The sequence below is a fragment of the Carassius carassius genome, chromosome 35 (genome assembly GCF_963082965.1).
Source record: "Carassius carassius chromosome 35, fCarCar2.1, whole genome shotgun sequence".
NCBI classification, from domain to species: domain Eukaryota; kingdom Metazoa; phylum Chordata; class Actinopteri; order Cypriniformes; family Cyprinidae; genus Carassius; species Carassius carassius.
The window spans coordinates 27,646,588-27,659,087 of record NC_081789.1 but is presented as its reverse complement, the minus strand read 5'-3'; the positions used below and the strand labels follow the sequence as shown (position 1 = coordinate 27,659,087).

At 33.5% G+C, this 12,500-nt stretch overlaps 1 protein-coding gene across 10 annotated transcripts in view; it reads left to right on the top strand.

The window, feature by feature from the left end:
* LOC132116459 (receptor-type tyrosine-protein phosphatase mu-like) overlaps positions 1 to 12,500 on the top strand; it is a 214,041-nt gene that overhangs the window by 57,901 nt on the left and 143,640 nt on the right. For all 10 annotated transcript variants that reach the window (XM_059525292.1, XM_059525288.1, XM_059525287.1 and 7 more), the window contains exons 3-4: positions 8,092 to 8,366; positions 11,693 to 11,771. In XM_059525292.1, the coding sequence (XP_059381275.1) occupies positions 8,092 to 8,366; positions 11,693 to 11,771 (354 nt within the window). The remainder of the gene's footprint in view (positions 1 to 8,091; positions 8,367 to 11,692; positions 11,772 to 12,500) is intronic.

Below are 12,500 nucleotides of genomic sequence, written 5' to 3'. Positions count from 1 at the left end.
AAAAAATCATATTGAAATTAAATTAGATACCAAATGAAAAAAAAAATGAAATTAGTGTATTCTATTCCTGATTAAATTAGGAAGATATAAATTAATCCATTTTTATTTTTATTTGCGTTTTAATAATGCGTTTTAATTTTAATATGTGATAAAAAAATATCAATACATTTTAATTTGTTTTTAGTATTATTAATCAATATAAAAAATATCTATTATAATGTTTACATTTTATTAAATTAATTTGAAATGGCAATTTTTCATTTGACTTTGTTGCAGTTCCTTCAGAGTTAGTGTTTTCCATCTCGGTGTTTCACACACATCAGTGACGCGAGCGTAGAGAAGAACATTAACTCTATTATTCACTCTCTCAGAAACACCAGCGTGTGAACGTGTGAAGGGTAATCAATAGAGGAGCGGAGAGAATCCCAAACAAACATGTTCATCAGCGGCTCGCTCTGGATCCGCTGTGTGTGTGTGTGTGTGTGTGTGTGTCCTAATGATAACACAAGGCCACTATTGATTGTGTTCTCCACAAGAGCACTTGTACATTATTCACACTCAACGAGACACAAAGCATTATGGGGACTGGGATGATTAGTGACGCCTCCGTTAATGAAGAAGGAACTTCGGCCGTCGCTCTGTGAATGAAGACCAATTATTTTTTTATTTCATTTTGGGCCAAAAACTATTTCATAGCCAGGTCAATACTGAGTAAGAAAATCACTTTTTGTAATTTTATTTATTAAAAGACTATTTTATATGCTTAGTTAAAATTTTATTAATTTCATTACTATATTATTAAAACATTGATATGTTGTTTTATAACTAATATATACCTATTCATATTTATTGTTTATTTTTTATATATTTAAAAAAGTAAAAATATAACTTTTTGCAGTTTCATGCTATTAAAAAAAACGTTTTAATATATATATTTTTTTAAATGTTTAGATTTTATTTATATGTTTTAATTTTTTTTTTTTTTGGGTGGACCAAAAGGAAGTATTAAAATCCAGCTAAATACTGGCTGTTATTATAATTTATTTTAAAATTATTCTATTTTAATTTGTTTATGTAAAAAAAAATATATATTTTTGAAAATATAACTATTAGTTTAATAGAAATTTTAATGTATTTAAATCGTTTTCCTATTTAATTTGAGACCAAAATCTATTAAATGAATGCTAAGTAAATGATGGATTTAACATGTTTAATAATGTTTAAATGTCACCTTGTCAGTGTTTCAGCATGTTTGCTGCTCTGATGAATCACACGTCTTCTGTTAGCGATCATTGATCCGTGTGTTAATTGAAAACTCATTAGTGATTCCAGCAGTCGTTTACACGCTATAACACCAGACCAACAACACGCGTGTGGTGATACCACCTCGTACCATCTCGTTTAAATATTGAAGCGAACGAGGCCTGGAAGAAGCCACATCTTCCATTAACCTCAAACGAGCATGTTTTATGCAGCCGAAGCGCTTGAGCGAAAGTAAAGACGTATTATCTGCTGTTGAAGATGATCTGAGGAGATCCTGACTTGAGTTAAACTGCAGCTCTATAAAACCAGACGTGATACAGTCGCTCTCTTTAGAAGCTATTTATTTATTTCCCCGAAGCATTTAGCTCGTGTCTTACGTGATTTCAGAGATTTGCCCTTTATGGAAATGCAGCAGTCGCTTTTAAAAGCCTCTTCCTCTTGATTGTTGAGCGGACACTGAAAACAGTGAATCATAGAACAATCCCATTATAATGTGCTTTCAGATGCGTCTGAGCTCTAATGATGTTCCTCTTTAACGACGCCGGCGGGGTCAAAGGTCTCTGCGAGTGTCTTCAAACGGGTCCTCTGCAGCAGCAGGATTCAGATCCACTCCAAGCGTGGTTTATTCCAGATCCAGTCGTACTACATTCATATTCCACAATATCATGGTTTTACCGTGGTATATGACCAAAAACATGGCATCTACATTTTATTTGTCCAGAAAAACATTGTATATTTTATACATGAACCATTCAGTGTTAATTTATCATTATTGATTAATATTCATATTTATAATGAAAAATTACTATTATTAATATTTTTTTAATTTGCTTGAATTTTTATATTTTCAGTTTTCATTTCAATATTAGTTTAGGTTTTAGTCATTTAGTTATTTGCTTCAGTAATTTTTTTTTTTTACTATTTCTAATTTAGTAATTTTATTATTACTTCAGTTTTAGTTTTAGTCATTTTAGTACTTAAACTTGTTGATTTCCTTTCAACAAGGAAATAAATTCTTTTTGTTGAATTTCTAAAATTTAATTTTTAATTTAATTTTTAATTTAATTTAATTTAATTTAATTTAATTTAATTTAATTTAATTTAATTTAATTTAATTTAATTTAATTTAATTTAATTTAATTTAATAAAAAAATAAACCAAAAAGTATTTTGTACTTGCACTATGCAGTATTATTTTACTATTTTATTATATACCATTTTTCATATTTAAAATAATTTAACAATTATGTTTAGCTTATATATATATATATATATATATATATATATATATATATATATATATATATATATATATATATATATAAACGTTTTTAATTTGTAATTTTTGCAACACTTGTAAATTTTGTATTTTTTTTTACAGTTGTAATATATATATATATATATATATATATATATTAAAAGAAATTGCACCTTCATTTCAATAACAAAAATTATATTGAATATTCTTAGTTCTATTAAATGAACAATTAAATGTATGTATTACACATGGTGTATTTCAAAGAACCATAGTGTTCCCTTCTCATACCTTCACTGTACGATGATATTAACCACAGTTTCGTGAAGGAGGATTACTGTGATAAATGTCCCAAACTGTATGCTGTCACGTGTCAGACACACTAATGTTAATGCAGCAGTGTGTGTGTGTGTGTGTGTGTGTGTGTGAGACACTGTCAGCAGATTGCTGCCGTTCTTCAGAGTTTAGTCCGTCTCTAACGAGTTACACACATGACACACGGCAGGTGTGTGTCTGCCAGCTCCATTATACGCCGAGCGAGCGTAATTACCTTACAGCACACTTCTCCAGGAGCCGCTTCCGCTCAACATCTCCCAGAAGCTGAAAGCTGATACGAGACGAGTGCATTAACTCATAATGAAGCAGGAAGGTGTGTTAACATGACTCTTCTGCCGGTCTAACTCAATTTCACCTTGTAACTCTGTACAGTAGACCAAACATAACAAGATCTGCCATCCCATAATTCACAGAGATCAATGCAGATGAAATGAACGCTGATGTGATTCAGCAGCTTCTGGAGAAGTGAGAAGAAACCTCAAAACTCCTGCAGGAAGCAGTCAAGAGAGTAGATAAATATATTTAAATGTATTTGAAATGCATTTCATGCTATGTTAACTACAAATACATTTTCATATTTATGTACTTATTAAAATGCCATGTTGAGGATCACAGATGCAGATACATTAACCTGCTGAAAGCATGTCAGGGGATTATGGGTAAATCTGCAGTCTGAGATCTGAGGGACGCACATATGTTTGGTAACTGGACTGTAACGTAATCCAGATTGTGTAATCTGATCCTAAACATGTAGTACCTGTTATTAGATTATATTACATTTTAAAATGCTTGTGATCAGACTTTTCATGGATCACATATTATTCACACAAATTATTCATAATGTCTTCTAACTGTAAAAGTAGTAAGAACACATTACCTGATGTGTGTAATCCAACAGATTCATTACTAACTACAGTTTCCGTTCTGTAATTTGAGATCAGTAATGGATTACTATTCCAGACTGGATTTAGTTTTCTGTTCTCCATGGGATCTGTCAGATATTTGGTAGTGAAGTATGGAAGCCCATTTCTGCCACTGAATGAAAAATAATAAAGATACTTGAAAATAAAGTCGCAATTCTGAGAAATAAAGTTGTAATTGCAAGAGGAAAAGTCAGAATTGCGAGATTTAAACTTTTTATCAGAATCGAAGGTTATAAAAATTGCGAGCTTCACAATATTCATAATAACCTTTTTTTTTTCTTTTATTCATTTTTTATTTTATCTTTATTTTATATATATATATAAATCTAAACAAAAATGTTTACATATAAACAATTATTGTAATACAAGCACATATGACTTTATCGTTGGAACACATATTTTTATGTGTATATTTAATTAATTTTAATAAATATTTAAATCTTAAATAATTCAATATAATAAATTTTATTAATATATTTTATATATATATATATATATATATATATATATATAAATATATTTATATATAATATATAGTATAAATCAATAAATGTTGATTTATACACTGTATAATTAATAAAACAATATAATTATAGTTATTTTTTTATTAACATAAATTAAATGTTTGTGTATATATATATATATATATATATATTTATATATAAATATTTATATATATATATTAGTTTTTTATATTATGATGGCTTAAGGTGCTTTTCTAACATTCTTCAAAATTTGGCCTTTTCTCTCCTCTTGTGTTGGATGAATGAAAGTCCTGAAAGACGTGCGGTTGAGTAAATGATGACAGAATGTTTATTTTTTGGCTGAACGATCCCTTTAATAAACATTCAATCTCTCAGTTTCTCGTCCTCGCTCCTCGAGGCTGTGAGTTTCTGCAGATCCTCAGACAGTAATATCAGTGTGTGAATGAGTGAATGATGGGATTTCTCTCCTCGGGCTGTGAGAGATCAGCTCTATCTGACACGCAACCTGTGATCTCAACTAGACACACGGGAAACACACGAGGCAAGACCGAACACGCGTGTGTTTGACTGATAACACAGAAGTGGCTCCGCATCTGAACACAGCCGATCCGGGCAGGTACGGATTGGGAATGTGAGGATCTTACGGATCAGTGTTTGAAGGTATACATCTACAAATGCATTTTTAAAGTGAGAAGAAAGGGCTTTTAATTTGACCATAGGCTATATATACACAGGCGCATCTAAAAAGGAAATCTGAATATCATGAAAAAAATATTCTTATTTAAAAAAGTAAAACTTTCATATATTTTAGATTCATTACATGTAAAGTAAAACATTGCAAAAGTTTTTCCCACAAAGAGGGAACTGGAACTGAAAGGCCCTGCTGTTCACAGAGTGCTGTATCAAAGCATATAAAGTGCACTGTTGACTGGAAGGAAGAAATGTGTGTGAAACGGTGCACGAGCTTGAGAATACTGTCAACCAAAGCTGATTCAAACACTTCTAAGAGGTTTGTGACCATTAATTACTGTGCTTGATTGGCCAGCCAACATGTCTGACCTGAACCCCATCTGGAGTCTATGGCATATTTTCTAGAGAAAACTGGATCCAACTGCAATATGATGTAAAATAATGTAAATGAATTTGAGATATTTAAACCTGTTTCTATTTACATGTAATATATAGATTTTATTATGTTATATTTAAATATGATCATTTAAAATATGATATATAATATGTAAATTAAAATGTAAAATAAATTAATAAATATATAATAAATTACATATTTAATTAAATATATATAATATTTATATTTAAATGTTTTGCATTAAAATAATATTTATTTTTAAAGTAATTTTTTTTTAAGTACACAGAATGAGGTTTTTCTAGCTGGAGCTCCCTCTGGGAAATGTTTTCCTTAATGAGTTCAGGATTCATAATTACTAACCCTAAAGAACTTATTTTGATCAACACTAATTAGTTCCACCATGATATTTTTAATCGACACGCTTCCAACAAGAAAATCCTGGATAATCCGGCTGATGCTCAGCTCATGAGTCTGATTACAGATTGTACTTCTAATGTGCTGATTATAGCTTCTCAGGCTGAACCAGAGCGTCAGAAGTGTGTGTTAATGGCTCTTAACCCAGAACACACAGAATCAAGAATCTAGAACCCATTCAGTGTCCCTCACAGGTTTCTAAAGAGAGACGAAGTGATCAATCCGTTCCCACTTCTGATCACGAACAGCTTCCGCTTTACTGCACAAACTCAGACCATGAAGCAAACCGTTATAAATATAAATAAATTACAGATATTTAAGATTAAAATGAAAATAATATTACAAAAACAATCATAAATAAACATTAAATTAAACTTTCATAAATCAAGTAAATAACAATTTATATTAAAATAAATATAAGTAGTATTAACAAAACAGAGAACCCAAAAAATAACTATTAAAACAATATAGACACAGAAGAACTAATAAAATGCCAAAAACTTAAAAAATGGAATACAATAACTAAATATATTAATATAACCATAACAGTATCTCAAAGAAACTAAAATAACACTCAGGAAAATCCTCCTGTGTCTTCTGAATCTCTACATTACTAACACGCGTGGGTTTCTGCAGGAGACTCTGATTGTAGAGTAATGCGTACAGTATAAAGCGCAGTGTTTCCTGACAGATGTGAGGTGATATACAGTGCTGTGTGTCAGCAGATGCAGTAATGAGCTCATGGTGATCTGCGTCTGTCGTCTGTTCAGATGAGTTCAGTCATGAAGAACACCACGTCTGATCCAGATCGCTTTCAACCCTGGAAATGGAACAGTTTATTTAACCTTTAGACAAAAATAAAAGCTTTTGATATTTGATGCATCAGGCTTTCATGGCTTATAGTATAATTTAGAAAGACTTTAGAGACATTAGTGCATCTAATATGATGCAGCAGCTTTCTAGAGTTAAAATCTGAAGAGTCTCTTGTTTTCATGCAGTATAAATGAGGGTTAAATGAGCTTCAGTCGCTCCGGACAAACAAACACGCAGCTCTAAAGTCAACATCTGCTTTCTCTGATGTGACACAAGCTACTCATTAACCGTTCTAGAAACACACTTCCTGTCTTTAGCTGTTTTTCCACTGCACTGTTAGTCCAGCAAACACCTCACACACCTGTGCTAGTCACACACACACACACACACACACTCACGCACACACACTCACATGCACACTCACGCACACACACAGTTGTTCTCTCAGAGGAAGTGATGCGGTTGTCAGAAACCACAGTCTGTCTGTGGGACACCACTCGCTTACTTATACTATGCCCTAAAAGTATGTACACTTTGTGAAGTAAAAGTACATTCTTTTGAGTATGTAGAAGAATAGTACGTGAGTTTTGGGACGTACTTCTTCGTCATAGCTGCTTCTCTAACAAATGATCTGTTGCTTCGTTACGTGCGTTCTGTCACCGTTCATGTGTTTGCATAAAGATGCAATAATAAAATGATTTCATCCTTAAAGTTCACAGTGTTGCTGCAGATGAAATATAACATGGATAACATTAAATTAATATTTTTCATCGTTAGATATTATTTTCACTCAAATCCCTTTCTTTACCTGTCCATCGGTCACGTATATCAGCCATGGTTGTAGTTTTTTAAACACTTTTTATGCATGTTTGTAGTTCTTATCGAACCATAAATAAATTGTTGATAGTGGTCATAAAAATGTTAACCAAAATATTTTTTTCAACATTTTATGTCAACTGAGTTTTCTTACGTTTTTACGTAATTATGAAAAAAAAAAAGATTCATTAAATAAGTTCAATTTTAATAAAGTTAATATATATTGTATGTCAGGTAACAAATGTTATTTTTTATTTTAATTCTTAAAATTAGAAACATTGCTATGGTGTCTTACTTTTTTATATTTAATTTTATTCAAGCTGATGTTTATTTTATGTTAAGTACCATAAATGTTTGCTTTTGAGTTTTTTTAGGACTTAAAAAAAAAGACTAACTGAAAATAAGTATAAAAGATAAGTAAAAGTATTTTTTTAAGGATCCTTTATTTTGAGATAAAGTACTACAAAACCTTAAACTGAAATAAATGTATAAAAACAATATAGACAATACACAATGATTTAAAAACTATTTTCTAAAACCTAATTGAAAATAGAAAAATAAAGCACAGTAGTATAGTAATGCTACAAAAGTAAAGGACTGCTGTCTGGATGCTCCGTGTCAGTGTTTATACACCGCTGTAAATGGCCAGGACTGCTTACAGTGCTTGTATCCTAACCTGTGATATATCTCCCGTCCTCAGATTCAGCGTTCATGATGGTGAACACATCGAGCCGGGTCTCTGGTCAGCGAGCGCAGCTCTACATGCCGCAGTTCAAAGAGAACGACACCCACTGCGTCATATTCGAGTATTACAGCGCCGCTCGAGAGGGTTCGAGCCCTGGCCAGCTCCTCATCTACGTGAAGGAGAGCAGTAATCCTCTGGGCATCGCTGTGTGGAACGCGTCCGGTCCGGCTCTGAACAAATGGCAGCAGGTGGAGCTGGCCATCAGCACCTTCTGGCCCAATTTCTACCAGGTGAGAACGTCTTCATCCATTGAGTCCTCAACATGTGTAGACTCGGAGACACCGCTCTTCTGGATTCATATCCGCCGTTTCTTCTGTCATCCAACGCTGCAGAGCGTCTCATTAATTCATTATGTTTCCTGTTGCTCTTGACACAAACTTATAAAGCGGCTTGTGTTTGACGACTCGACACCTACCAGACTGCAGTGGCTTCCCGCTGGGCCACACGCCGCCTCCGTCTTAATTAAACAAGGAAGTTCAATTATTTTTCGATGAAACGCTCCCCCATCAGCTTCACAAATGAGTTTGGTTTGTATCGACCTGCAGGAAGTTCCTCGAACCCTCTGCGTACGACATTCAGCAGTGTGTCATAATGAGAGGCGTCTCTGGATAAAAGCTCTTTTATGAACCCCATCAGGGATGAACATATGGACACAAAAAGAGTCATGTTTGGAAATGAACTGGGCAGAACAGACAGTCTAAATGAGTTCCACACCTTAAAATACGTAGAAAATTACATTTAAAATTATTAACACAATTAAATTTATAAATTAATAAAAATTCAAATACATCAATATTATTAGTATTGATTATAGAGTTGATTTTTCAGGTCATTTATTAGTTGATTTAAATAATTTATGTTAATATAGTTTAATTAAATCAAGTCAAGTCACCTTTATTTATACAGCGCTTTATATGATACTGGTTGTGTCAAAGCAGCTTTAGAGACATAGTTTGTCAATAATGCAAGAGAATTAATATATTTTTTTCATTGGATCAGTGAAGTGTGCAATCAGAAATAGCAATTATGATGTAAACTCACTTATTTCACATTGATATTTGGGGATGGATGGGTCAGTAGGAGTGTTTGGGACACTTGAACCTACTCACTTCATGAATGATTCAATGACTCACACATATGGACAATAACTCGGTTTGCTCCTGAATGAATCACTCTTTTGTTCTAATTGGTTCAGTGACTGATTCAATGACTTGTTTATAGACTGTAATCTTCTTCATTGCCTTAACAAGATAATTTATAGACCGTAACTTTGTTCCTGAACGAATCACTGTTTTTTGTGTTTTCTAATCACTTCAGTGAATGATTCAATGACTCATTCATAGACAATAACTTTGTTTGTTCCCAAACGAATCACTATTTTGTTCTAATCGGTTCAGTGAATGATTCAATGACTCAATCTTAAAGACAGCCACTTGTTTTGTTCATCAATGAATTGAGACTTTCGAATGAATCAATAAATTAAATGATTCAGTGACTCATTCATAAAGACAGTCACTCATCGCCACCTACTGGTGAATACATTAATGTATTTATTTATGCATGCATGTAGTTTCTGCTTCACTGTTTGATTTCAAAGAAAACAGCCAATTCATTTCCAGACCGGTTTCCCAAACACTTCTTCTGGTCTGTGCTGCTTTAATACTCAAATTGAGACTGAGATCTTTGATTGCACTCTTCACTCTCTTGTCAGATCCCAAATCGAGATCTCTTGTGAAACTCAAGATCGGGCTCGTGCGAGACTCCTGAGCTCTCAGTGTTGAGTCTGATGTGTGGTTTCTCCTCCGTTGGGAGCACACTTCATCTTGAGTTAGTGTTTATCATGAGCTTCAGCGTCCTCACGTTAACAAATAACCCCGATGCTCAGACGCACGGCTCTCTGGACGACCGACAACAAAAGCATCCAGAAGTCCTCAGAGAAATAAGCAGCATCTGCCGAGAGACACGAATCTGGTCTCTGTCCTGCTGCGGTGTGCGCGTAATTGTCGAGAAATACGATTGTGACTTTTTAATCCAAGCAGAGATTAACAATGCAATCTCCAATTCTTCAGTGCTGTGGCTAATTAGCGATGCTAGGCTAATTGCAGGTTTGTGTAATTGCACTGTATCTTAAGAGTTTGTCAAGATGAAAGCACCTGGTACAGGGAAAATCCTCCGCTCTCTTATTGTGTAATCACAGGGCTTGTGTTTTATCTCCAGTTGAGCTTTTCTTCTAGTGCACAACGACTAATTGTGTGGCGCTCGCTTCGGTTTTAATTGACGGTATAGTTGTGTAATGCTGGGACATTTCACGCTGGATATTTTTAATGCACAGGTGAGATGGAGGACGAACGTGTGACCTCTGACCTCTGCTTTGTTTCTGCAGAGCTGAGAAACTGTGCGCTTAATGCAGATGAGAAATAAACACCAGAACAAAAGAGATCAGACTTAAAAGAAAAATCCAACATTTGCTCTTAAAGTGACAGCAACCTAATAAACCTACTCGGAGAGAACAAAGCTATAAAAAAGATCATTATATATTTAGTCGTCTTGCACAAGTTTGTCATAAAACCATGATTCGAGGCCTTGATGCTGATCTGATCACACCCTCATGTGTTTTGCATTCAGTAAGTGCAGACCGTGTTGTTTTTTGCAACCGGACCGTGATAATATCAGGACTTTGGCCGTGTTTCATGCAAACTCTGTCTCGTCAGATCTTGAGAGAGACACAGTTTCTGTCCAATCAGATGCTTCTGTTAAAAAGCTGTGAAATAAACTAAAGTCTTTTGGGCTTTTTAAAATTAGTCACAACTTTTTGATATGCTGTGATTATTTGGAGACACTAACAGGTGAATACTGCATGTTTTTAGAAATAAAGTGTAGTATAAATCAGTCTGAATGATATATGAACAAACCCCTGGGTAAAAGTCTTTAAAGTTTGGTGTATGTAAGTGCTGCTGAATGGAGAAAAAACTTTTTAAAGATATGCATTGGCGTAAATGGATAAAACATTCAAAACACACTTTTAAATGCATGTTTTTAGTGCATTTTATTTCCATTAATATAAACCACATTATAAAAAAGTCAAATTGCCCGGAATCTCAAAATTGACCAGTGCATGAAACAGACTTTTGGCTGAAGTGCTTTACATTTCCCGTGTTTTTCGCGTGTTTCATTTTAAATCAAGGAAAAAAACAACCTTTTAATTCAATAAAACTAGGTTCAAACGTATGTCATATTAGAGTTAAATTCTTTTTTTTCAGGGGAGATTTAGAATTTCTCGTTTTATAATGAGTCATAAATCAGAAAATACTTTCAACTGACAGAAAATCGTGAACAAACTCTTCATTAAAAGCGTTCAGAATATAGAGAGGAATATGTAAGTCACTTTGGATAAAAGCATCTGCCAACTCAGAAAGATAAAGCACAATCAGATAAACAGTTAAATATGTATTTTGTGCACTAGTCTGACAGAAGACTTGCCATGAACACAACAGGTTTCTCCTGAAGTGTGTGCATCTCTCAGACTCTCTCTGTGTGTGTCTGCGTCTGGTTTCAGCTGGTGTTTGAGGTGCTGGCGTCTGGAGAACGAGGTCTGATGGCCATCAGAGGAATCTCACGCCAGGGCCATCAGTGCTGTAAGTGTCCTCTCTGCTCCTGTGTGTTCAGCTCAGACCATGTTCACGCCAGTTACATGAACCTCAAACAACGAGTGTGTGTGTGTGTGTGTGTGTGTGTTGAGTTGTTTCAACTTGAGTCACTTTGACCATTTTGTAGTCGCTTATTTCTATTTCCCTTTCCATCTGATGTCACGGAGGAGTTAGTTAACTGTTTAGTCACTGTTGTTGTGATTCAGTCACATTTTAAAGGGATGATTCACCCAGAAATGATCATTCTGTCATCATTTACTCTCCTTCATGACTTTCTTCTGTTGATGTTTTCTATGCAATTACTGACGCTTAAAAACACTTAACTGAAGCATCACGTCACCTTAATGACTTGAGCTGTGTATTTCAAAGCTTCTGAAGGCACATGATGCTTTGTGTTACAAATAATTTATTATATATGAATGCATTGTTTAATCATTAATATATTGTTCATTTAGATTTTATTTTCATAATTTCATCTTTTTTTAAATTTAGTTAAATTTTTAGTCATTCTGTTATGTGCTTTTGCCATTTTTATTAATAATTATTATATAACAAATGTAATTTGTAAAGCACCTTTTTACATTATAACAAGCACTTTACAGGAAAACAAGTAAATTGTTAATAAAACAAGATAAAAGCAAAATGCATAACAAAACATGGAACTTAAAACCAAATAATAATAAAACCTACAAATCTAGATGAAAGTCTAAGTAAAAA